A 27,507-nucleotide genomic window follows, 5' to 3' on the forward strand; every position below is an offset into this window, starting at 1 on the left:
CGTTGGAAAGTACAGACGAGGCACTCAATTCATATGCCAAGTTATCGAACTTTTCACTTTGGAGAGCAAAATGTACCAGCTCCTATTCCTCTTTATACACAAATTTTGAGTCCTTGCTAGAAAATAAAGGAATAGGAACCTAGTGTCAACATCTAGGCTTCCTTAAAGTCAACTCCAAACGAAAAAAACAGCTGGGAGTAAGCACCTAAGGTTGCGTGGAGTCGGTACCAGACCGAAGAAACCAAACTGCAACTTTTTATTCATTTGTAAATCATCTCCAAAAGGAGTATAATAATTTGCTTAAAAGGAATACTAAACCCTAATTCTAATTGGTGTAAGAAACACTAATTTTCCTATTACAAAAATATCTTTATTAAATAATACAAAATCCACATAATATCTAAAAACTGAAACATAACATTTATTGTTACTAAGCTCCTTTTGAGCCACTTGTGTAGCATTTTGGTCCATTTCGATCCATATCAGTTCCCTTTGGTCTATTTCAGTTGTATTCAGACCAATTTGGTCCCCTTGGACCCATTCGGTCTATCTCAGTCTTATTCGGTCCACTTTAGTCCATTCGGCTCACTTCTGTCCCATTTAGTCCCAAAAAAAAATGACCCCAAAATATAGGGACCAAAAGTGAATTTACGCCAAAGTTAAACTATTAGGAAGAAAAACACTCTTTACAATGTTTAAGGATGAAAAGAGAGCTTTTTAAAGTTGAAGAACGAAAAACAAACTTTTTATAAAGTTTAGGGGCCAAAATAGTATTTTGCCCATATTTTCACGGAAATAACATGAGGATAAACTTACACATAAACATAAACATGTTTTTTGTACGAAATAAATTGAAATTTTTTTTTTTTTATGTTCATTCCATATGTGTGCACATTTTTGTTTTACTCTATATAACTAATAGAGAAAGTATTGATAAGTTTTATGATAATATCAAAATTTGGGTAAGACAATATTTTTTGAAATCTAATATGTAAAGAAAAAAAAATCTACAAAGATGGAAAATAAAATGAAATATGATAAGATTATACATATTTTTCTAAATATGTATAATCTTATATTGAGATCATATAATCATCAGCATCAAGATAAAATGAAGAATGCTGGGAATCCATCTAATGTCAAATAGGATTCTCCAAGAATGAGGAGCCTAGAAAATATATGAAAAAAAATAATAATGAGAAAAGAACTACAATGAGAGAGAGAGAGAGAGAGAGAGAGAGAATGATAATTAAGCCAAAAATAGGTAGTTGGCATTTATAATTTTATACAGCAGTTTTGGCACAACTATAGTAACCCTACTTTTGGTGTTTTCCACTGAGGAGCCCAACTACTTTCTTCGTACTCGCTTTCTTATGATTCTCTGTTGGATCTTTATGGTATTCAAAATCAATATTACTCCTTCATGCTAATGCATTTCGTTTTGTGGGAGGAGCTTCACAGACATTGAAATTAAATGTGGCGTCCAAACAACTTCACTATTTTCCAGAAATCAAGAAAAATCTTAGGATATTATTCAAAAGTGTGAAGGCGCTAATTTCAGTCGTTCAGTCAATACTAATTTTTATAATGCCAAAGTCACCATTTTGGTTACTTAATCAGGAAACTGCAGTATAAACATATATTCACATCTATATTTTTCTAATACATTCCATAATTCTTAAGCCATAAAATTTTATGTTTATATATTTCATATACTAGTTTCTCAAAAAATATATATATCAAAATAAGCTTATACATTCTGAGAAAGAATATTAAAAAAAAAAAAAAAACATTTTGTCAAAGCGTTAAGGTCTAGCTTGAAAATAAGATTAATGGTAAGAGTCCATATAGAATATGAGGGTCATTCTATGGTACCAGGGGGGGTACGGTACCCACTTAAAATTTTCAACCGTTGATTTCATTTGTTTTAATCCTAGTTGTTTATTTAATTTTAATGAAAACCTATTACCGGTCAAGCATGTTCTATATAAAAGCAAAGTAAATATGCAGAAACAGAAAGAAAAAATAGACGTCTCTGCATCTCTCAGGTTTTTTCTTTCTTGCTCTCATTCTTTAGTTCTTCCTCTGCTTCTCTCGAATTCTTGCTCTCTCTCTCTCTTGTGTTGTGTTTGATTGGTGAATCTCTTTTGGCATCCTATGGCTTTACTCAGTGGTGTGATGGGTGAATTTCTTTTGGCATCCTGTAGATTTATTGAGTGGTGAAGGCTTCTCAAAAAAATCAAATTGCTTTAACATAGTCGAAGGTAAGTATCAAATGGACAAAATCCTAACTCATGCAAGCTGTAAAATATGTTTTGTTTCCCCAAATTGTTTGTTAGTTTTTTGGATGTTGTTTTGCTTGACAAGTTATATAAGAATAGATGTTATGCTTAAAGATTATTAAATCTTGGAACATTCAAAATAGAATTAGGCCCTATCAACTATGCTATTTGTGTTTATAGTTTGGATTTAATATTTTGGAGTTGTATTGTTTGTCTTATAAGTTTTAAAGTTAACAATCTTAGTTAGGTGGTCTTTGAAGGACTCTTGTGTGTAATAAAGTGGTTGTGTTAGGCTGGTTGTTCTGTTTGTAATTTGTTTGCTCTTCAATATAATGCCTGAATTACCCCCAAAAAAAAATTAGAAGTACATCTTATGCACTGTATCATGTGGAACAATGTTAATCTGCTTTGAGTTTGTATCGAGTCTCCCCTATTATTGTGCAGGGGTTTATTTTGCTTTTAGGTTGGCCTTTGTGATTTAGAGGCTGATGGTTTGTTTGTTTCATTTGTCAGGTCTGATTACCTAGACTTTGTAAAGTTTAAAAGAGATGTCCTATCAATTAAGCTGGAGAAAAAAGGCCTAAAGCTTTCAAAATACATTCTACAAGTGTTGATTTTGGACCCAGACCATCATGAGCCATCACTACTTATATTAATACCTTACCACTAAATGTTATCATATATCAGCATTCACTAGATGTTATTCCACTTGAGTGTGATATGATTATAACATAAAATACCAAATAGTTAGACAAATAGTGAATTCTATAAGTTTCTTTTCGTGAAAAAAGCAACAACAAAGTATTGAAAGTGAATGGAATGTAATCTAAAATAGCTTGATGGATGAATCTAAGATAGTGGGTATGGGGTATGGTACCCGCCCAAATCTTAGCCATATATTTTTATTGTTTCAATCTTGACTGTTTATTGATTTCTAATACATTTTCTACACATGTATATAGACAGTGCAATCATTCATCAGACAAAGTTGAAATGTTCAAGGACAAGGTAGACGCCATCCATCGACAAGATATTTGCGGACTTGGTTGTTAAGCATATACAACTTGTGAAAGAGCAAATTACTTTTAGTTGTTATAAAGTATTAGTTGTTGGAAAAATGGAGCTACAATGTGAGGATGGAACCTTTAACGAAAAAATAGTTGCAGAAATATTGAATGTAATTGTTAAATATTGATAACATTGCATTTTGGCAAGCTTTGAAATCTAAAATTATTTTGAAATGTAGTTATAGCTTGCTGCCGGGTTGGTGTATTTTTGCTTTTGCTTGGTTGCTTCATTTTGTTATTTCCTAACAAAAATATCATTAGCTATTTTCATTAGAATGCATAATTTATTTGCTTCTCAATTTTACACTCTCTTTCCCTTCATATTTGGTATATTAAGTTCTTCAAGAACGCGCTCTAATGCCTAAATTTGTTTTATGTTTCAATTTCAAGTTCTTCAAGAAAACACACTAAGGCCTAAATTGTTTTAGGTTTGATTTTTTTTTCTTCTTTAGAGTTCACAGTTACAGCATTGTATGGTCTAAATATATAGCTTCTTTGGAATCATTTAGAGGATAAAATGTTTCCTAACAAATAATGTTTGCTTTGGGTCACCTTTTTTTTTCATTAAGAAAATTTAACACCATAAAGGTATCAAAAAAGCTAAGATGTGTTTGATTAAAGCTGATATTTAGCACTACTTTGTTCATTTTTAGTGTTTTTTTAATTAATTTTGAAAGTTTAAAAATGTATTTTAGTCATTTTATACGTTAATAAAGGTATTTTGGTCATATTTGAAGCATTAGGGTATTTTAGTAATTTTATATATTTTTAGGACTATTTTTTGAAATCCTTAATTTCTAGGGTATTTTTGTTAATTTTCAAGTTTATAACTATTTTGGGAAAATTTCTTGTTAACATTTTAATTATTACCAAGATTGTTATAAATCAACAAAAATACAAGTATATGTGATGTTGGTATTGCCCAATGTAATGATAAAACTGTCAAATGTGATAAATAAATTATAGAAAATTAGGGTACCACTGAATGTGACAAATTTACGATCACATGTGAAACTATTGTGAACATACTTTTAGGTATTTTTGTTATATACATTCGTCAATTATTAGGTTATTCAATGGAGTTGGGTTGGGTTGGGTTGGTTACGCCCATATGTAATGTTGGTTCTACTTAATGTGATAATGAAATTGTCAAATGTAAGTAAAAAAGAAGAGAACCATTAAATGTGAGAAAAGTATGGTCACATGTGATGTTGATACTACCCAATATGACAATAGAACTGTCAAATGTGAGGAAAAAAAAATAAGAAACCACCGAATGTGACAAAAGTACAGTCACATATGAACCGTCAAATGTGAGAGGAAAAAAAAAAAGGGAAACTATCAAATGTGACAAAAAAAATAGTTACATGTGATGTTAGATCTGCACAATGTGAGATTGTAACCATCAAATGTAAGAAAAAATAAATGAACCACTGAATGTAACAAAAGTACAATCACATGTGATGTTAGAACTGACAATGTGAGGATGGAATTGTCAAATGTGAAAAAAAAAACCACCGAATGTAACAAAAGAACTGTCATATGTGATGTTGGAACTATATAATGTGAGGATGAAACTGTCAAATGTGAGAAAAAAAGTAAGAGAACCATAGAATGTGACAAAAAAAATTGTCACATGTAATGTTAGAACTGCACTATGTGATGATGGAACTGTCAAATATGAGAAAAAAGTAAGGAAACCACCAAATGTGACAAAAGAATTGTTACATATGATGTTGGAACTGCACAATGAGAGGATTCAAACGTCAAATGTAAGAAAAAAAAAAAAAGGGAACCACCAAATGTGACGAAAGAACTGACACATATGATGTTGGAACTACACAATGTGAGGATGAAACCATCAAATGTGAGAAAAAAATAAGGGAACCACCAAATGTGAGAAAAGAACTGTCACATGTGATGTTGGAACTGCACAATGTGAGAATGGAACCGCCAAGTGTGAGAAAAAAGTAAGAGAACCACCCAATGTGACAAAAGAAATGTCATATGTGATGTTGGAACCGCACAATGTGAGAATAAAATCGTCAAATGTGAGAAAAAAAAATAAGAAAACCACCAAATATGAGAAAAGAACTGTCACATGTGATGTTGGAACTGCACAATGTGAGGATGGAACCGTCAAATGTGAAAAAAAAGTAAGAAAACTACCAAATATGAGAAAAGAACTGTCACATGTGATGTTGGAACTGCACAATATGAAGATGGAACCATCAAATATAAGAAAAAAGTAATCAAATATAGCAGGTTACCTACTAGTGGGTACCTACCCTTTTTTTGGGGTACCGTAGAATTACTTATAGCATATATAAGTATCAATAATCCGTCATTTGACATGTTTGAGGGTTTTAGTGCTTGCAATGAGGCAGGTTTGTCAAATTGCTTTAAACCATGTGGACCTGTAATTTCACATGGCAAGTCACATTCTATACACCTTATGTGGTTTATTTTACCTGTTCATCTCTTTCTCGCTCATTTTGAGCAATTTTTTTATATTTTAATTGGAAGAAAATATTACAAGAAATGATGTTCAAATTATATTACAAAAAATTTAAAGATTTATTTTTGTAACATCAAGCCAATAAAGTATTGACTTGCAAGTAATTATTTTTTAATCTTTAATAATTATTTAAAGAAATAAAATATAAACGTAAACTTAATTCAAAACAAAAACATAAATATGTAATCTTGTATGTGCATTCTAGATGTGCACCTTTTTGGATTACTCTACACATAAATTAGCAGCATATCATGTAGTAAGAGAACTATTATTCCGTGATGAAACTTATGTGAATCCGATCACATTCATTTTCACATTTCCCCCCTAATGATGGATCCATCACATTCATTATCACTTTTTCTCCCTAACGAGGAAGTTCAACACTCTTCAAACATCTTATTATTCCTGTGCATGCATGAAGTCTCCTGTTCAACACACATCATATTATTGCACGAAAGAATTTATTGAGGTGATCCTAAAATGCAAGCCAACCCCTTAAAGTCCATTATCACTTCAAATTGTAAGCTTGTTGTTTTAAAATAAGTAGTAATGATTTTAGAATTTTTCCTTCATTTATATATATCGTTTCCATATATACTGCTATATTAATCCAATAGTTAACATTTGTTGCATTTAACTATTTGAGTTCGCATTGGCTTTGTCTTCTTGGTCAGCTAAGCAACTTCATATCACAACATAAATATATAGCACCGCTTTTTTCTTTTTTCTTTTTAGTAATTAAATATCGCCACTTGTATTTTTAATATTTAAATTAGAAATAAATCTTACCCAACAAATTAGAAATACATATAGATTAATATATTAAAAAAAAATCAACAATCAAACTTAATTCGAGTTTTAAATGTCTTGACACAAACTACGTTTCGAATCAAAATCGCATATTCTTAAATCCGACCAATGGACATCCTAGACTTGAGATGTTGGGATTTTTCCTTCTTTTTATTTTTTATTTTTTTTTGGGACAAAAGTTGGAATCTTCTTTTTATTCTACAATTGATGATCTGTGCATTACCATTGCACGGGTTCACTAGTTTTCTCTGTAGCCACATGTTACTTATTTTTATAATATTCAACAATATTTTGTTAACGGATTCTCTAAAAGAATTCATTTAGCGTTTAAAAGATACTATTAGAAATATTTATTGTTACCATTAGACTTTGTTTGCTTCGGTGCTGTTTCATTGGAGAACCTACCATCAATGATGAAAATTTTCAAATGTTGACAATGATAGATATGTTTATAAATTGGAAACTGTACTACATTTAATAGATAATTTATCTCTTTATGTTTTTTCACGGTACTTCTATACTTTTCTCTCTTCAAATTGCTGCTATTTGCTGAAGATGTAATCTTATAATTTTCTGTCTCAGTGGATAATAGTTACAGCCTTTTCTTTTTTTTCTTCGAATCTGAGATGTAACTGAAAGATACAATAGCCGTAAAACGCACTTAATTGTCAATCCTCAATTATCTGATGATAGTTTTGAATGACATTGGGAGTATTTGGAAGTTGTAAAATAATGTACAGGACCAAACTCATTTCATAGCCAAGTTATCGGAACTTCACACTTTGGAGAGCAATATGTACCAGCTCCTATTCCTCTTTATATATACACAAAATTTGAGTCCTTGCTTTCTGTAAATAGCTGGTGATTGCAAATTGTGTGACACAGGAGAACAAAATCAAACAACTAGAAAATAAAGGGATAGTAACCTAGAGTCGACATTTTGGCTTTATTAAAGTCAACACCAAGCGAAGAAAACCGCTAGGAGTAAGCACCTAGGGTTGGCTAGAGTTAGTACCAAACCAAAGAAACAAAAATACAACTTTTTATTCATTTGTAAATCATCTCCAAAATGACTACAATAATCTACGCAAAGAGGAAATCTAAACCCTAGTTCTAATTGGCGTAAGAAACACTGATTTTTCTATTACAAAAATATCTTTAATAAATAACACTAAATCTACATAATATCTAAAATCTGAAATGTAACTAAGCTCCTTTTGAGCCACTTGTTTAGCATTTTGGTCCACCTCAGTCCACTTCGATCTATTTCAGTTTCATTTGGTCCACTTGGACCCATTCGGTCTATTTTGGTCTCATTCAGTCCACTTCAATCCATTTGACACACTTCCCTCCCATTCGGTCCATTTTAGTCCTATTTGGTCCATTTCTATACCAGTGGTCCTATTTAGTCCCTACACTCCACTTCTGTCCTATTTGATCCAATTTGGTTCACTTAGATCCTATTTTGTCCAATTCGGTCCACTTCAATCCACTCAATCAGTTTCGGTCCATTTTGGGCTAATTGGACCTTAAATTAACTCTTTTTGTAGGTTATCTTTTCAGTTTTTGGCTCAAACTTTTTTTCTTAATTTTTAGGTTGAAAAGTATAAATTTTGATCTCCAAAAAATTTAGTTTTGGGTTAAAAAATAAAAATAAAATAAACATTAGAAATTACAAATATGAGCCCTAAAAACATAATAAAAATTATCAATATTCAAAAGATTAGCTTAAAATTTTTTTTGAGATAAAGACTACCTTAAAATCCAAGTTTCAATAATATAGGCATTTTAGTTATATTTAAAAGAAAACAAAAATGCAACAATTCTAAACTTATATAATAATTTAAACTTAATGTAATATGTTGCACGTGTTCCATGGAATGAGAGTGTACATTTTTAAAAAAATATTCTTGGATACATTCAAATTAGTTGTTGAATGCTAAATATATTATATGTTCCATTACATAATTGATAATACTAATTAAAATAGAAAATACTTTTAAATAACACATGCACTATTTAATTTAAAAATTTGACATTATATTTTTATAAAATAATTTTAAATTTGTGAGTCGTTAAGATAGAAAGGGTATCTAATTGAAATTGAACTCATAAAAAGGATATCCAATATATAAGGCTTTGGATTCATGATGGTTAAGATTGAACAGAATTCATGTTTAAAGCTATTTGAAGAAGTTCTCTCTATGCTATTGGCATTCAAATAGAGCTCTCTCCCTTCTTCATTGAGATGTGCATTCAATTAGACCTATTTTGGACAAAGTAGACAACCTTAAAGTAATCAACCAAAATCCAAATTGGGTTCTGCACTTTAGTTTGCTTCAGGATCAAGTATCCACTCCATTAAAAAATTGCTTTCAGTCATTGATGTCAAGTCGGTTGAACTCTACTCTACTTGATATGGCTACCTTTGCAATTACAATACTTAGCGTTCACCATAAAAACTTGTTATCATAATTCCTTAAATTTGACGCTTGAGACTCATTGAGAGATTCAATGCTATAAATAAAACAGCCTTTGAAAATTGAAATTTGGGTTACACTGATATTGGTGGATAGAGGTAGAGGTTGAGGTAGGAGGAAAGAACTGCAATTGAGCAATGTGTGTATCATTTGTGTTGCATTGCACCAATTGTAACTATCACTACAAGAAATCTGTACTATCGCAGCAAGTGCAAAAACTGCCGCTATATGTCGCATATTGCGGCGTTTTTTCAGACCGCCACTATACATTGGATCTATTGCAGCGTTTTTTCGAACTACCGCAGTAGTTCTAATCTTTTGCAGCGCACTATAGCGGCGGTACATAGAACCGCCGCAATATGTGTGTTTAACCGGCATTTACATAGATATAGTGGCGCTCCAAAAACCTACCGCAATAAATATAGCATTTGCGGGGATACTATAGTGGAAGTATTGAAAACCGCCGCAATATGTAGCTTTTAGCGGCGTTTTACCTAGCTATAATGGTGCCCCATAAACCTGCCGCAATAAACCTTTGAATTACCCATAATTAGTACAATTTTTTTCCCTTTTTTTTCTCTCTCCCACCTAAATCTATCAATTTAGACCCTAAGCTTTTCATTTCTCATCCGATTGTATCCCTCTAAAAAAAAAAAAAAAAACACACACACACACACACACTCTCTCTCTCTCTCTCTCTCTCTCTCTCTTAAATTAAAATCTCACATCGTTGATCTCAATACCCAAAGATCGATCTTCCCACCACCACCACCACCACCATGCACTCACTCTCAAACCCTAGATTGGGCCTCTCTCTATTAGCACTCACCGCCGCCACTAGCCAATTAAAGCCCTCAATGATCAATATTTGAATATTAATTTCACCAAGTTTAGTGGTATCGAGACTATCTATTAATTTTGACCAAGTTCAACCAACTTAAACTAAACTTTGACCGCGCCTTTCTCTAAATCCAATCATTAATTGTGACCATAATTTACCAAAATTAACTTTTCATTACACTCTTCAGATCCAACAGTTACATTTCAAATCTAAGTTTGGCGCGTGATAGACATATGCTATGTACCTGTATGATTATGTTTTCTCAATCTGATCATCCAATTGGTCTCAAATTTAACCAACACTAACATGTCACCATACTTTTCAATCCCAATGATCAAGATTTGAATATGATTTTCACCATGTCTAGTGGTCTCGGGACTATTTATTAAGTTTGATCGGGTTTGATCAACTTTGACTAAACTTTAACCGCGTCTTTCTCTAAATTCAACCGTTTAATTGTTACAGTAATTTACCAAAATTAACCTTTCATTACACTTTTCAAATCCAACGGTTAGATTTCAAATCTAAGTATGGCGCGTGATGAACATGTGTTGTGTACCTATATGACTATGTCCTCCCAATCTGACCATCCAATTGGTCTCAAATTTTACCAACACCAATATATCACCATACTCTTCAATCCTAATGATCAAGATTTGAATATGAATTTCACCAAATCCAATAGTATTGGGAGCATCTATTAAGTTTGATTGAGTTTGACCAATTTTGACTAAACTTTGACTGCACATTTCTCTAAATCCAACCGTTTAATTATTACTATAATTTACCAAAATGAACCTTTCATTACACTCTTTAAATCCAACAATTAGATTTCAAATCTAAGAATGGCACATGATGGACATGTGTTCTATACCTATATGGCTATATATATTTTCTCAATTTGACCATCCAATTGGTCTCAAATTTTACCAACACCAATATGTCACCATACTCTTCAATCCTAATGATCAAGATTTGAATATGAATTTCACCAAGTCCAATGGTATCCGGACCTTCTATTAAGTTTGACCAACTTTGACTAAATTATGATCGCGCCTTTCTTTAAATTCAACCGTTTAATTGTTACCATAATTTACCAGAATAAACCTTTCATTACACTCTTCAAATCCAACGGTTAGATTTCAAATCTAAGGCATGTGATGGACATGTATTGTGTACCTATATAGCTATATATATTCTCTCAATCTGACTATCCAATTGGTCTCAAATTTCACCATCAATATGTCTCCATACTTTTCAATCCTAATTATCAAAATTTTGAATATGAATTTCACCAAGTCCAGTGGTATCAGGACCATCTATTAAGTTTGATCGAGTTTGACCAACTTTGATCACGCATTTCTCTAAATCCAATCGTTTGATTATAACCATAATTTACTAGAATTAACCTTTCATTATACTCTTCAAATCTAAGTATGGCACAGATGGACATGTGTTGTGTACTTGTATGGTTATGTTTACTCAATCTAACTATCCAATTGGTCTCAAATTTTACCAACATCAGTATGTCACCATACTCTTCTATCCTATTGATCAAGATTTGAATATGAATTTCACCAAGTCCAGTGGTCTCAGGACCATCTATTAAGTTTGACTGGGTTTAACCAACTTTGACTTTGACCGCGCCTTTTTCTAAATCCAGTCGTTTGATTGTGACCATAATTTACCAGAATTAACCCTTCATTACACTCTTCAAATCCAACTATTAGATTTCAAATCTAAGTATAGTGCGTGATGGACATGTGTTTTGTACTTGTATGGTTATGTTCTCTCAATCTAACCATCCAATTAGTCTTTTTTTTTTTTTAAGTAAACGTAGTTAATCACATATTAAAATTTTTACATAAATTTAATAATAGCTATGATCATTTTTTTTTTAATTTTTAATAAGATAGAACGTGTGATAATTTTTGTTGTGTGGTATTTTTTTTTCTTTTGAGAAAGTTGTGTAGTGATTTTTATTGAGTATATGTGATTTTTTTTTTTAATTTTATTTCATAGCTCATTAATATTAGATTCTTAATATTTAGCTCACTTAGATATATAGATGTGTTTTTTTTTATGAGAAAAACGTGACTTTTATTCAAAAGAAGAGAAAGACAAAACGTCATGAACTACAAGCGATGCAATGAAAGGAGGACATTCCTCCATCCAAGCTACAACAAAAAAAAAAAAATCAAAATCTTTAGCATAGGCAGCTCAAGTATGTGCTAGTTTATTGGCATGTCTACTCATATGTGAGCACTCAAAAGAACAAAAATCCTGGAGTCTAAGGCTTGTCCCAGTGACAATATGGGCGATAAAGGTCTGAGCATCCGTGGGGTTGGCCAAAGCAAGCGAGACTAGGCTTGAGTCTGTTTCGAAGATGACGTCACGGACCCCTACGTCCCATGCGAGGATAAATGCATCATCTAGTGCCTTGGCTTCAGCTTCCAAAGGGCCTAGTGGGAAAGGGAGACATTTACTTAAAGCAGCAATTACCATACCCTCATGATCACAAATGACGACACCGACGCCAACCATGTCTAGGTGAGGGAAGACAGCAGCGTCCACATTCACTTTATACCATGGAAAAGCAAGTGGGACCCAACGTTTTTTTGTGGCATCCTTGGGCTGTGTGGGCCGAAAATGGGCTTCTTGGTACTCCATGAGCATGAACCGAGCTTTTGTTATTATATCATGAGGAGTTTGGAGTGTAGCTCCCATTCTTGTCTTGTTTCAACTAAACCAAAGACCCCATGCAATCATAATAATGAGTTCGAGTAGCATGGTCCCTATGTGTTGCTTGAAGATCAAATGCTAGGAAAAATCCATGAAGTCTCTGTAGTAGACTCCATGTCCATTGAACGGTATATTTGAGGCCTTCCAAGTGGCTTGTGCTACGATGCAATCCTAGAAGAGCTGACCGGTGGTCTCAGGGGCTAGATCGCATGCTTCACAGGTGGGGTTGTCAAGGACATGCTGGTGGCATTGGTTGGCCTTCGTAGGGAGGATATTCTGGCAAGCACGCCAAGTAAAGATCTTGATTTTATTTGGGACGTAAAGGTTCCAAAGTCTTAGCCAGAAGTGATTCTGGTTTGTGTCATGTGAGGTTTCCGTAGCAAACAAGCTTTGGGTCATGGATAGTGCAACCTTGTACGCACTATTGACTGTGAAGTTCCCTTTTGATGTGTAAGCCCAAACTATACGATCCCTCGGTTTGTGACGACTTAAGGGGATGCCGAGGATGGATAGTACATCAACTGGGAGGAAAATTTGGTCAAGCAAAGTAACATCCCATTCACCGGTCTTTGAGTTTATTAGGGTGCTAACCTTTGTGTCCACCGACAATAAAGTAGGAGGTGTCAGCACACAAAAAGTTAAAGGCCTTGGGATCCAATGGTCTACCCAAATGCCAATTAAAGTACCATCCCCCACCTATCACCAATAGCCTGAATTCACCATAGGTTGTGTTGAGAGGATGCTTCGCCATGCGTATGAGGACTTAGGGCCTAACTCAGTGTGGAGAAAGTCAATGTTTGGGAAATATCAAGCTTTGAGCTCGCGATGCACCAAGGAATGGGGGTTTTTTTGCAAACGCCATCCCTGTTTAGCCAATAGAGCTAAGTTGAAAGCCTTTAGAACTTGGAAGCTCAACCCACCCTTCTCCTTGGGAGCACACATCTTGTCCCAACTAAGCCATGCCATCTTATTTCGTCCTTCCTTTTTGCCCCACCAAAACCTTCTCATCATCCCAATTAAGTCATCACAGAGAGTATCAGAGAGTTTAAAGACACTCATTGTATATGTGGGGATAGCTTGTGCTACCGCCTTAATAAGCACCTCTTTACCCACCTAGGATAACATCTTCTCCTTCCATCCCGAGAGTTTATTATCAAGCTTTTCCTTCAACGCCCTGAATGTGTGTTGTTTTGAACAACCTACTAGTGATGGTAAGCCTAAATAAGTTTCATGTTGTTTGATGACTTCCGCCCCAAGTTGATTTTTAATGTCCTCCTAATGGTTTGTGGGGTGTTTCGACTAAAGAAAAGGGTAGTTTTTTCTTTGTTGAGCTGCTGGCTAGACGCATGCTCATAGATTACTAAGAGATGCTCAAGGTGGCTGCATTGTTCTGAAGTGGCTTGGCAAAAAATGATGTTGTCATCAGCAAAGAAGAGGTGAGAGATCCGTGGGCCGTGAGGTGAAGCAGATACACCCCTCAAAAGACCTTGCGTGGTAGACTATCGTAGAAGTGCTGAAAGTCCCTCTGCACAAAAAAGAAACAAGAAAGGAGAGATGGGATCCCCTTGTCTCAAACCCCTAGTAAGAGTTATATGACCTTGGGGTTTACCATTAATCTGAACAGAATATGTAACAAAGGTAATACATAGCATCATAAGTTTTACCCATTCCTCATTGAAACTCATTTTCTGCATGATTTTTTCTAAACATCCCCACTCAACACGATCAAAGGCCTTACTCATATCTAGCTTCAAGGCCATCTCACCAACTTTACCACTAGTTTTTTTTTAAGGTGGTGCATGATTTCAAAAGCAACAATAACATTATAAATGATAAGGCAATTAGACATGAAAGCACTCTGATTTTCACTAATGATAGCTAGGAGAAAACGCTTTAGTCTATTTGCAATAACTTTGGAGGTAAGCCTAGAAATAACATTACATATACTTATTGGTCTGTACTGGGTAATTTTCGTGGGGTTCTAAATCTTTGGGATGAGAACAATGTGTGTTTCATTGAAGTTTGGGGGTGCAATTCCAAAGTTCAGAAAATCCAAAACAGTCTTTATGACACACTCACCCGTAAGAGACCAAAAGTATTGATAAAACAGAGGAGGCATACCATCGGGGCCTAGGGATTTTTTTGGGTGCATCTATTTGAGAGCTCTGTGAAGCTCGTCTGCTGTGAAAACCTGAGTCAAGGCGTTATTCATGTCTTCTATTATCATTGGCTAAATCACATCAACAAGTTGTGAAGAATCAGTAGGGCCATTGCTGTGAAAGATATTTTCAAAATACTCCAAAATGATGTTCTCAGTAACACGGTAATCTTCCTGCCGAGTCCCAGTTGAATCACAAATGCCTTTGATACAGTTTATGTCTTTGCGGTTTGAGGCTTTTTGGTGGAAGAAGGTGGTATTGCAATCGCCATCAGTAATCCATAGATTTCGCGATCGTTGATGCCACATGGTGTTTTCAGCATCCAGCCAACGGTTCAGAGCAACTCTTACCTCCTGTATCTCAACACTATTTCAGATGGGGTCCTATTCAAGGAGTTGAAGCTTCGTATCAAGTCTCTTAATCTATTTCCCAACATGGCTAAACTTATTCTTATTCCATACAGTCAAATGATTACAGCAACTATCAAGACAGTTTGTGATCGGGGTGCCACCCGACTTAAAGAGGCCTTCGTGCCAAGCATCCTAGACTACCTCAACACATCTTGGGTCTTGCAACCACATGGCCTCAAAGTGAAACAAAGGTCGAGAACCCAAACTTCGACATCTGGAGCGATGTAGGTGGATGGCAATCAGGGAGTGATCCGAGGATGACATGGAAATGTGATGGACCGTGGAACCGGGGAAGAGTGACTTCTAAGCAATGGTGGCTAAGGCCCTGTCAAGGCGGATATGGGTGCAACCCTCAGTAGGGTGATTTCTTGACCAAGTGTACGGAGAGCCAACATAGCCAAGATTAGTGAAGTGGCATAGGTGGATAGTTTGGCAAAAGTAGTCCATCTGTCGAGCTGGTCTCAGGCAACCTTCGGCTTTCTCATCCTAACTCGTTATCTCATTGAAGTCGCCCACACAAAGCCAAGGCAGGTGGGTGGACCTACTAAGAGATTCAAGGAAAGTCCAAGATTCCTCGCATTTATTTGTTTCAGGATGGCTATAAAAGCCAACCAACCTCCACGATAGTCCTGTATCGGCACAAAATACATGAGCATCAATAAACCATTGGGAAAATTTTTGAACATGTACCTTAGTGTTTGGTTTCTACAGAAGAGCTAAATCGTCACTCAAGCCATCACTAGATACCACCAAGCCCTGATTGTAATCCCAATGTTGTTTTTTGGTGTTTAGTTGGTCCGTGGAAAGTTTCTTCTCCATCAAGAAGACGCATATGGGATCTTTTTTTTTAGAGCTCTCCTAAGAGTGTTAACTATTCAGGGGTTCCTAAACCCTCAACAGTTCCAGCTGAGGATACTCATTGGACCCAATGGTGCTACCATACAGCCACTGCCAATCCCATGTTGTCTACCATTATTTTTCCCAAGACGTTTACTTCCTCATCTAGCTTCTGTTTTTTATCAAGTGTAATATCATGCACACCATGCATAATAGTCACATCTCCAGTTTTGCGTTAAGGCCCACTACCTGTTAAACAAGTATTATTTGTGTCCAGTGTTTGTTCTGGAGGCCCAAGTGTTTGTTTAGAAGGCCCAAGTATTTTCCACGTACCCTGAGATGGGTCCAATAATTTTTTAGGCCCAACAGTATGCAAGTTGTCATTGTCCCCCACGTGTGTGGCTATGGTATCAGCTGGACAGAAAGTAGAAGGCTAAGGTGCAGGAGGGATATAGTGTATTAGGTTGAAAGGTTCTAGCATATATGGGTCCATGGTATGCATGCTTTCCTTATGGGGAAGAGTTGACTGTGGTGTTTTTTGAAAGGTATTCAAATCATTGTCAATCTCTGCGATATGCGTGTCGAAAAGATTCAAATCTGTCAGAATATCCACATTTGTCGGGGAAGTCAGTGTAAAAAACGCTGGGTTTGTGGGAGGGTCCATATTGGTCGATGTGGATTTTTGGATCGGAGATTTACTAGCCGCCATGGAGGGATCATGATCCATGGGTGTAGATGGCATCGGGTGAGGGGGGCGTGGTGGGGCACGAGGGGTGCTAAGATTGGGTTTGGTCGTGCTGGTAACCACTTGTGGCTATTGAAGATTGTTGGTGGGGGCTCTCAACCAAGATCCGTACTGCTGGTCCTCTATATTCAGTGTACCACCACTGTTAGACCATAACGTGCAATCCTTTTCATCGTGGTTGAGGAGACCACACCAATAGGAAAAAATCGGTAATTTTTCATATTGAAAAGATACCCATTGTTGTTTCGCGTCACCGACATTCACCATCCTTCCTCTATATAGTGGTTTGGTGATATCTAGATGGATTTAGACTCAAAGGTATTGGCCTCAGCACTCACCGGATAAGGAGGCATCAACTTACTCAACGGTGCCCAAAGTTTTGCCGATTGCCTCTGTCGTGGCTTTGTTCATGCGTCTGGAAGGGAGGTTGTGAAACTGGACCCAGAAAGATACGCCCACAAATGTAGCATCATCCACCGATTCCTCATCTTTTGGTCTATATAAACCCACCAAATACTTGTCAAAGGACCAAGAACCCTGTAAGAGGATTTTCTGTGGGTCGGCTTCATCATCAAAGATTATTAGAACGGTATTTGATCCCAAGTCGCGAACCTTGAAGCTCTGAACAAAGTGCCACATGCTGCGTAAGGTTCTCGTAAGTGCTTCCAAGTTAACACAGTGCTTTGTGAAGAGTCTGACAACGAGGACCCTACTATTATTTTCAACGATAGGGGGAAGGTCAACCGTATCGTTTTCTACGGCTCGAAGTGACAGTCATGCCCATCTACCTGTGAGTTCATCCATGCGGAGAGGACGTAGAGAGGTTGGGGTCTGGTGGGGAGAGAAAGGAAGATAAAGGAGGAGAAGGTTAGGGAAGAGCCCAGTTTTCACCGAGGAAAAGGAGGCTCTATTCGAAGAATAGAGACAAGGTTTTCATCAACGTAGGTTCTCAAGAGAGACCTACATGAGAAAAGAAATAATACTTTTGGTCATCCAATGAACTTGAATTAGAGCTATCTAAATTTGGATCTTGACTCAGTTTGAGTTTTAATAGATATATAGATGCGTTTGATTCATGTACAATTACAAAATGCATGACAAAATGGTAATTGCTAGTCAAAAATGGTAATTAATTAAAATTATCTTCTTTTATTTTTATTTTTTCCTCTAAATAAATCTGTCTTCTTTTATTTTTCCCACCCAAAATTTCCCAAAAAATTGTTTCCCTCCTAACTATTTCACTTAGCTTCCCCCCCCCCCCCGAGTCTTTTGGGTAAATATTGCTAAAAGTGAAGTTTTTTGGGGTTATAGTCACTGTTCGAAGTTATTTGGAGAAATGAGGAGAGAGAGTGAATTTCGGCAACAGTGTTGCTGAAATTCGAAAAAAAGTATGAGAGAGAAAATTAAAAGTGAGGAGAGAGAAATTTTGGAATTTCGGCAACAGTGTTGCCGAAATTCCTTCTGCCTAAACCTTGCCCGCTTCACTGAGTGCCCATGCGCGTGAGTGCCCAAAAGGAAAAAAAAAAAAAAGGTTTGTGGCAATCCCATTGCCGAAAATGGAAGGAAAAGAAGAAAAAAAAAAAAAAAAAAAAGAATTACGGCAATGGGATTGCCGAAATAGGGGGGAAAGAAAAAAGAAAAAAAAGAAAAAAAAGAAAAAAAGTGGCCATGTAGTGCCGAAATAGGAAGAAAAAAAAAAGTAAAATTGGCAATGAGGTTGCCGAAATAGGGGGGAAAAAAAAAAAAAGGAAATGTGGCAAATAAGGAAATGCTAGGGCATACATGTTCCAGGTCTTGACTTTACTATTTGGAAATAAGAGCCAAAATAAATTGCATTGCTGCTTTCTCAGGCTGTTAGCGAACTTTGGTGTAGCTGGGCAATATAGCTGGGGTAGTGCCACGCTTGCTTTCCTTTATAAAGAGTTGTGTATTGCTTTCCTTTTGGCTCTTATTTGCCTCGTTTCCTTTTTTTTTTTTTTTTCTTCCCCCCCTATTTCGGCAACCCCATTGCCAATTTTCCTCTTCTTTTTTTTTTTTCCTATTTCGGCACTACATGGCCACCTTTTTTTTTTCTTTCCCCCCCTATTTCGGCAACCCCATTGCCAATTTTACTTTTTTTTTTTTTTTCCTATTTCGGCATTACATGGCCACCTTTTTTTTTTTTCTTTTTTCTTTCCCCCCTATTTCGGCAATCCCATTGCCGTAATTTTTTTTTTCTTCTTTTCCCTCCATTTTCGGCAATGGGATTGCCACAAACCTTTTTTATTTTTTCCTTTTCGGCACTCACGCGCATGGGCACTCAGTGAAGCGGGCAGGGTTTGGGCAGAAGGAATTTCGGCAACACTGTTGCCGAAATTCCAAAATTTCTCTCTCCTCACTTTTAATTTTCTCTCTCATACTTTTCTTCGAATTTCGGCAACACTTTTGCCGAAATTCACTCTCTCTCCTCATTTCCCCAAATAACTTCAAACAGTGACTATAACCCAAAAAACTTCACTTTTAGCAATATTTACCCAAAAGACTCTTCCCCCCCCCCCCCCCCCCCCCAAAAGCTAAAATCTGTCTTTTCACTTAGGTTTTTTTCCCCCAAAATTTGTTTCCCTCTCTCTAAGCCATCACTCTTCTTCTTCTCTCTTTCCCTCAAATCCTCATCTCATCAGAATTAATAAAATATGTTTGTGATATCAAAAGAGAAAAAGAAGGGAGAGATGGAGGCCATAGGCTCAATGTTTGATCCACTCAGAGAATTCGCCAAGGACAGCGTCCGCCTCGTCAAACGCTGCCCCAAACCTGACCGCAAAGGTATCTCTATCTAATCACTAATCATATTCAAAACCCACCGCTTCTTTTTTTTGGATCCGATGTTGGATCTCAAAATATTGGACTCTTTTGGTTGCTAATATTTGATCTGATGGGGTACAATTACTGTAGAGTTCACCAAGGTTGCTTTCTATATGGCCATCAGGTTCGTGGTTATGGGTTTCATTGGCTTCTTCGTCAAGCTCATCTTCATCCCCATCAACAACATCATCGTTGGCTCCTTTTGATGTACGTGTAAGCTTCTTTCTTTCTTCAATTTCTCTTTTTTTCTGTATCTACTTATTGTTGTTAAAACTTAAAAAAGAGCTTGCTCTTTGGTGGGTGTAGCTTAAGTTCAAGATTTCTGTTTGTTTGTAAACCTTTATGGTTGAATTATAAGGTTTCATCATATCAATAATTTGGGAAATTCATGCATTGGTCCATTGTGATGTTTAACTTTAATGAGATTCGGGTTTTGAGTTTATGATTTGTTTTCTTGCTGATTTGGCACCAAAGAAGAGTAGAAAGTTTGGATTTTGAATCTTTGCTCTTTACTAATCTTCTTATATTTGGGAGTTTATATAATTATGTAATGTAATGGAAAGTAATATGGTGTTGTATTTTCTCTAGACTTTCGGAAGTTTATAAAGGACGGAATGGAAAGAACTAACAATTTTACAAGTATTTCTTTTGTGTTTTAGGTGCAATTGTTATAGATGGTTGTAACTTGCACCTTTTTTAGCATGGTCGCTACAGAGTATCCCATGCAAGTAATGTTTGAGTCATTTGCTTAATTATAGTCTATATGAACTTCTACTCTTCCAACTGAATATCGCCATTTCTTCAATGAAAAACCTATCCAAGATACCTACAATTTGGGAGTCAATTCTTAGGATTGCTTGAAATCAACACTAATCTATTGGGGAATATTTCCAAAAGACTTTTTACTCAAGCAAAACGAAACATTACTAAATCCTAGTGCTTTAAATAGGGTTCTCACTTCTCAAGTTACATTAAGAACTTTCTCAACAAAAAATAAAAAGTTACATTATGAAAGGACATAAAATTACTGCATTATAAAAATAAAAAACTTCATAATCAAGTGACTATAGAAAATAAATCATAGTCAATGAAAATAGAAACAACTAAAATTTTAGCCTAAAAAGTCTTGATATTCATTAGCATCAATCAAAACTAATTATAATTAATTAGGTCAAACTTTTGTGTTGTTTGTCTAATCACTTCAGCTTTCATCTTGGTCAATTAATCTTGCTCGATTGCAAATATTTGTAAGGTGTATTGGTCCTGATTTACCCTGCTTATTTCAATGATACATTCTTTCTATTTCAATGTTAAAACCTCTTTTTTTAGTGAAGTTTGAAGGTCAAACTAGGTCGTGTTTTTTTCTTTTTTGCTAGAAAAACTAGGTCTTCTTCAATTGTATTTGGCGTAGAGATTTAGCTTTAAATTTTATGAATTATGTTGAATCATGAAATTCATGTTCTAGAGGGTGAGGTGACTGAATCATCCTTAAGAAGATTAAATCCCCTTCGGTATTTCAGCTTTTATATTGAAAAGGTTTTCTCAACCTTTTTTGCATTGAAATAGTAAGCAAAGATGGAGATTCTTTTGAAATTAGCTATATAAATAACTTACGCTGATGATCATGAATAATAATAATAAGTTTTTGGCTGCAAGGAACATGGCATATAAGAATTCAATGATGAGTTGGTAAAAGATGCAAAAGGGCTTATGTTTATATATATTCTTTCCTTGTTAGCAGATTGCAAAAAGAAGAGGCATTACAAGTTCGTGTGAACAAAGCAAGTGAACTTGTTTCTGTTAGACTTAAGGTACTCTCTCTCTGTCTCTCTGTCTCTCTCTCTCTCTCTCTCTCTCTCTCTGTCTCTCTCTCTCTCTCTCTCTCTCTCTCTCTCTATGTGTGTGTGTGTGTGTGTGTGTGTGGTGGGCTATTGAATTGGGGCAAGCAAGTGGCTTGCATGGAGATATAAGGTGGTTTTAGATGATATTGGAAGTTGACTGTTTTCTGAAATATTGGATGATTCTTGTTGAGTTGTTTTTATTCAATTAATTCATTTTAGGGGCTTCTCTCTATCTTTTTCACACATGAGGAACACTAAAATGAAATGGGATATTTAAGAGATGTCTATTCCTAAAGAATATTGCTAGTAATGATGTTATAGTTACCAAATGTGTTGATAACTTTTGTATGCGTTTAAATTCATTGTTTTCTTGGGAACATAGCTTGGTGTTAGGTCACTTGACTAGTCAGTTAGGCCAGCATAGATATGATACTACTCTCCTTAGCCTACTTTGGAATGTGATGGACATACTTATAGTATGTTTACAGTTTTGGATGCTATTAAATTATAGTAGCAGTTTGTAATATGTTAGGTTCTTTGCTTTTTTGTCTTAAGAACACCCTATTTTATTTTGATAAGTTACATTCCATCCTAATTATTGCAGCTAGCATGTATGGCATGTAGTTGACTAGTAGCATTTATCCCATTTCAAATTGCTTAGAAACCAAGTAGCCAGTCATACCATTTTAGTTTGCAAAACCACAACTTTCACTGGTTTGAGATTTCCAGTTTCACATAGTAACATGTCCCAACTGTTGGACCTTCCAACATTTACTTTAAAGACTTATTAAAAGTAATTCAATTCTTAAAAATGGTGGAACTCTATTTTCCATAATAGAGACCTTAACATGTCTTAGTATTCAATTTTTATGATGGTTGTACTTGTTTATTTTTTACGCATGCCCCTCTAGTTTATATGCACTTATTGAGTAATCATAATTTGTATGTAGGATGTTCCTCCGGTTTAACAATCTCCACCTATCCAAAAATCATCAGCTGTATTCCATCACCAAAGAAGCTTATAGATTTTATCTTGGTGTTCAAGGACTCTTTTGTGTACAAAGAACTTCATTGCTACAACCGCATTTTTTGCAAGTGTTGGAGGATATTTTTAAGCACTTTGGAACTTTGATCATGGTATTAGCTTATATTGAGCGGTTGTTTTATTCAAAGGACCACATCTTTTTTTTTTTAGTCTTATAATGATGGTAATAGACAATGTTATGTATTTGATAATATATTTTTATGTTAATATCATGTTAGTTTGAAAACATTTGTGGTGTTGTTAATTAGTTATGTTTGTGGTATTGTGTTAATAGAGCCAAAATTATTGCAGGTTCTTTGAAATAGGTCTCTGAATAGGTTATTGGCAAATAGTGGTTTTAAAACCCAATTGAAACCCAGGGAAACTAAAATTGGCAAGTATTGTGGTATTGTTTCAATAGAACTAAAATTATTATAGGTTGCTTGTAATAGGACTATGGTTTTAAAACCCAGGGAAAAAAAATTTAACCTATAGCGGCAATCAAAAAGCGCCGCTAAAGGTCTAAAATTATGTTATAATCAAAGCCCTATAGCGGTGTTTATAGCCCGCTGCTAAAGCTTCACACATATAGCCACAAGCATAACTGCTGCTAAAAGGTGCATAGGGTTTGTTGTTTAATAAGCCCTATAGCGGTGCCTATTGCCCGCAGCTAAAGGTTGTCACCTATAGCAGTGCGCATATCCCGCCGCTAAAAGGTCACTTGACCCAAATGGTAACCTCACATGGTGGCGATTTTCAACCTGCCGTAATAGACCAAAAGCGCCACTAAATGGCAAATCTATTGCGACGCATTTTGTTACTGCCGCAATAGATCTATAGCGGTTGCGGCACCGCAACAATGGCGGGTAGAACTGCTGCAATAGCACCTGCCGCTAAAGGTCAAATGGACCTTTAGCGGTGGTTTTGGCCCGCCGCAATAGTACTTTTTTTGGTAGTGTATTCTCATGCAAGACACAAGTGTTTAGCCTTAGCCACAAGTTTTTTTTTTTCTTCTAAATGCTGACGTGGCAATACGCATGGCATAAAAATAATATTTTATTTTAACTATTAATCACGTTAGCATTTTTCATCTATCACTCGGCAAAGATCATTTTGACACAATATTAATAGATCAGGGACTAAAGAAACACATTTGAAATGTTAGAGATCAGATTGAAATAACACCATAAAGTTTAGGAACGAAATATGTTGTTGGCCCTATTATTTTTTATTTTCTTGAGTGAAAACAGTTTTTTTTTTTTTTAATGGAAGAAAATATTATATAAAAAAAAAAAAGATGTTTTAATAATACTCCAAAGAATCAAAACTTGTTTTGTAACATCAAACTATTAAAGTATCAACTTACAATCAATTGTTGGCTAATCGTTGATAATTAATATTAGGATAAAATATTATTTTGGTCTCTAAAATTTACCAAAAGTTTGTTTTTATCCCTAAACTTTAAAATCATTTTTAGTCCCTAAACTATTGAAAAGTTAAACTATTACAGAAAAACGCTCTTTACAATGTATAAGGATGAAAAAAGAGTTATTTAAAATTGAATAACGAAAAACAATTTTTTAATAAAGTTGAAGAGCCAAAATAGTATTTTACCCTTATTTTCATAAAAACAACTTAAGGATAAACTTACACATAAACATAAACGTGTATTTTGCACGAAATAAATTGAATATTTTTTTTATGTTCATTCTATATATGTGCACATTTTTGTTTTCCTTTATATAACTAATAGAGAAAGTATTGATAAGTTTTATGCTAAAACCAAAATTTGAGTAAATTTTTTTTTTTTTGATATCTAATATGTAAAGAAAAAAATTCTACAAAGATGGAAAATAAAATGAAATTAGATAAGATTATACATATTTTTCTAAATCCATGTAAACAAAAAATATATTGAGATCACATAATCATCAGCATCAAAATGACTTGAAGAATGTTGGGAACCCATCTAATGTCAAATAAAATTCTCCAAGAATGAGGAACCTAGAAAATATTTGAAAAGAAATAATGAGAAAAGAACTACAATGAGAGAGAGAGAGAGAGAATTAAGCCAAAAATAGGTTGTTGGCATTTATTCAATAACTGTGGCACAACTATTGTAAGCCTACTTTTGGTGCTTTCCATTGGGGGGAGCCAAACTATTTTCTTAAGTACCTTAAAGGAATATGGATCCTTTGTTGGATCCTTTATCAACATTTATCCTTATGCTTGTTGTATTTTTCTTTGTGTGGGGAACTTCACAGACGTTGATATTAAATGTAGCATCCAAACAGATTTGTTATTTTCCAATAAACAAGCAAAACGTTACGATATTATTCAAAAGTTTGTAGGCGCTAATTTCAGTCATTCAGTCAATACTAATTTTCATAATGCTAAAGTCATCGTTTTGGTTACTTAATCAAGAAATTGCAGTATAATCATATATTCATATCTATATTTTTCTAAGACATTCCATAATTCTTAAGCCATAAATTCTTCTATATATTTGATATACTAGTTTCTTAAAAAAAAAAAAATATATATATATATATATATATATATATATATATATATATATATATATATATATATATATATAAGAGTCGTCCAGAGCCAAAGGTCGTCCATGGACATAAGAAGGTCGTTTATCAGAAAAGTGTTTGGACGATCCCCCAACACTTAGGAAATTTCTAGAAATGGATTTATCTACAAAAGCTTGTAATTTGGATCACGTGCTACTATCTTGAAACATTAACCAAATCCTTGTTCATCGCTACTAAGTACTTAACTTCCAATGACAGTTCTAAAAGATAAGTTGAACATTTTAACTTCTATAGCAGTTGTGGAAGTTAAGACTGAACCTTCTAGCTTCCACAAATATTGGGGAAGTTAATAGACAAGTAATCACTCCAAAGTTTACTATATAAGGACTCATCCACATCGAATGAAGGTAAGTTTTCACTACTTCTAAAAAGTTGGAATTTTTGAGTCCTAGAGAAAAAACTAACTTGAGCATCGGAGGGTTCTTGGCTGCTTCACCCTGGTCTCCTTTGATCTTGTGTCTTTTTCTTTTCAAGCCCTCCAAGTAATCACTAGTTCATTGAAGCCCGGAACATTCAGCCTACTGATTTTCCGTGCATCATTATAAGTAAAGCAGGACTAACTCAATAATCCATCATTTGATATGTTTGGGGATTTTAGTGCTTGCCATGAGGCAGGTTTGTCAAATTACTCTAGACCATGTGGACTTGTAATTTCGCATGGCAAGTCACATTTTGTACACCTTATGTGGTTTGTTTTACCTATTCATCTCTTTCTCGCTTATTTTGGGCTATTTTTTTATATTTTAATTGGAAGAAAATAATATGAGAAATGATGTTCAAATTATACTACAAAAAATTTAAACATTTTTTCAGTAACATCAAACTAATGAAGTATCGACTTGCCAGTAATTATTTTTTAATCTTTAATAATTATTTTAAGAAATAAAATATAAACTTAAACTTAATTCTAAACAAAAACATAAATATAAACATTAATATGTATTTTACGTGTAAGAAATAAATTAAATAATCTTTTATGTGCATTCTAAACGTGCACCTTTTTGAATTACTCTACACACATAAATTAGCAGCATATCATGTAGTAAGAGAGCTATTGTGCCGTGATGAAACTTATGTGAATCCGATCACATTCTTTATCACTTTTTCCCCTAATGATGGGTCTGTCACATTCATTATCATTTTTTCTCCCTAACGAGGAAGTCCAACATTCTTCGAACATCTAACCATTCCTCTGCATATACGTACTCTCTTGTTCTACACACATCATATTATTGCACGAAAAAATTTCTTGAGGTGATCCTAAAATGCAAGCCAACCTCTTAAAGTCCATTATCACTTCAAATTGTAAGCTTGTTGTTTTAAAATAAGTAGTGATAATTTTAGCATTTTTCCTTCATTTATATAGATCGTTTCCATATATATTGCTACATTATTCCAATAGTTTTTTTTTTTTATATATATACAAGATAGAATTTCTATTCTAACTTAATCTAAGTATATATGTATATAGAACTCTCTCCTGAAAACTTGAACCTCGTCCTTTGCTCCTAACACCCCACAAGCATTTATACTTGTAAAGTGATCACCGCACCAACGGTGTGCAGTGGTACATTATTCCAATAGTTAACAAGTGTTACATTTGACTATTTGAGTTCTCATTGGCTTTGTCTTCTTGGTCAGCTAAGCAACTTCATAGCACAACATAAATATATAGCACCGCTTTTCTTTTTTTCTTTTTTCTTTTTTATAGAAAATAAATAGCGCCACTTGTATTTTTAATATTTAAATTAGAAATAAATCTTACCCAACAAATTAGAAATACATATAGACTAATACTAGTCGCTAACATGTGCGATACACGGGATAGTTAAATAAAAATTAAAAGTACTTATTTTACTTAAAAGTTTATGATTTAGCTTTAAAAAATGTATAACTTGAAAATAAATGAAAATAAGTAATTTTTTGTTCAATATAATGGTTTAAAAAAAAAAATTTCTTTCATATCATTGGTTCCACATAACATATTCTGGTGTGAGCTATTCTATAGTGATGACTTCACATGATACTCAGTTGCAATTAAATTTACTATCCACCACCAATCTAATCTATATATGTTATTTATACTACTATTTAAGGGGCTTCTCCTGTTTGGATTCCATATTTTGGATGCCTAAAGTACCCTTATCATATCCACTTACAAGTTTTCAACTAACGAGGATAAATATGTAAATCAAAACTCCTACACTTTAAAACCCACAAACTCACGTACGCTTTGCAGTTTCTATCTCACTTTCTATCTCTCATTCTTCTTCAGATTAAAGACATTTAGTTTAGCTCTACATCCTC

General features: G+C 34.6%; 1 protein-coding gene across 2 annotated transcripts; it reads left to right on the forward strand.

The window, feature by feature from the left end:
• The first annotated feature begins 19,444 nt into the window (after positions 1-19,444).
• On the forward strand, positions 19,445-22,846 carry LOC142631884 (protein transport protein Sec61 subunit gamma-like). 2 transcript variants are annotated; one of them, XM_075806223.1, is made up of 4 exons: positions 19,445-19,693; positions 19,823-19,945; positions 21,474-21,543; positions 22,524-22,846. In XM_075806223.1, exons 1-2 carry the CDS (start codon positions 19,564-19,566, stop codon positions 19,936-19,938), a joined length of 246 nt encoding a protein of 81 aa, XP_075662338.1. In that variant the 5' UTR covers positions 19,445-19,563; the 3' UTR covers positions 19,939-19,945; positions 21,474-21,543; positions 22,524-22,846. The 2 variants fall into 2 exon arrangements, with proteins under 2 accessions (XP_075662338.1, XP_075662337.1); XM_075806222.1 differs by having other exon boundaries at positions 19,823-19,939.
• Positions 22,847-27,507: the final 4,661 nt, after the last annotated feature.

Source organism: Castanea sativa, chromosome 4 (genome assembly GCF_040712315.1).
Source record: "Castanea sativa cultivar Marrone di Chiusa Pesio chromosome 4, ASM4071231v1".
NCBI classification, from domain to species: domain Eukaryota; kingdom Viridiplantae; phylum Streptophyta; class Magnoliopsida; order Fagales; family Fagaceae; genus Castanea; species Castanea sativa.

What these genes read in the sequence shown, in the direction of transcription:
- LOC142631884 (XM_075806223.1), top strand. Translation starts at nt 19,564, where the DNA reads ATGTTTGTGATATCAAAAGAGAAAAAGAAGGGAGAGATGGAGGCCATA. An exon ending in CCCCAAACCTGACCGCAAAG is followed by an intron (nt 19,694 to 19,822) that starts GTATCTCTATCT and finishes CAATTACTGTAG; the next exon opens with AGTTCACCAAGGTTGCTTTC.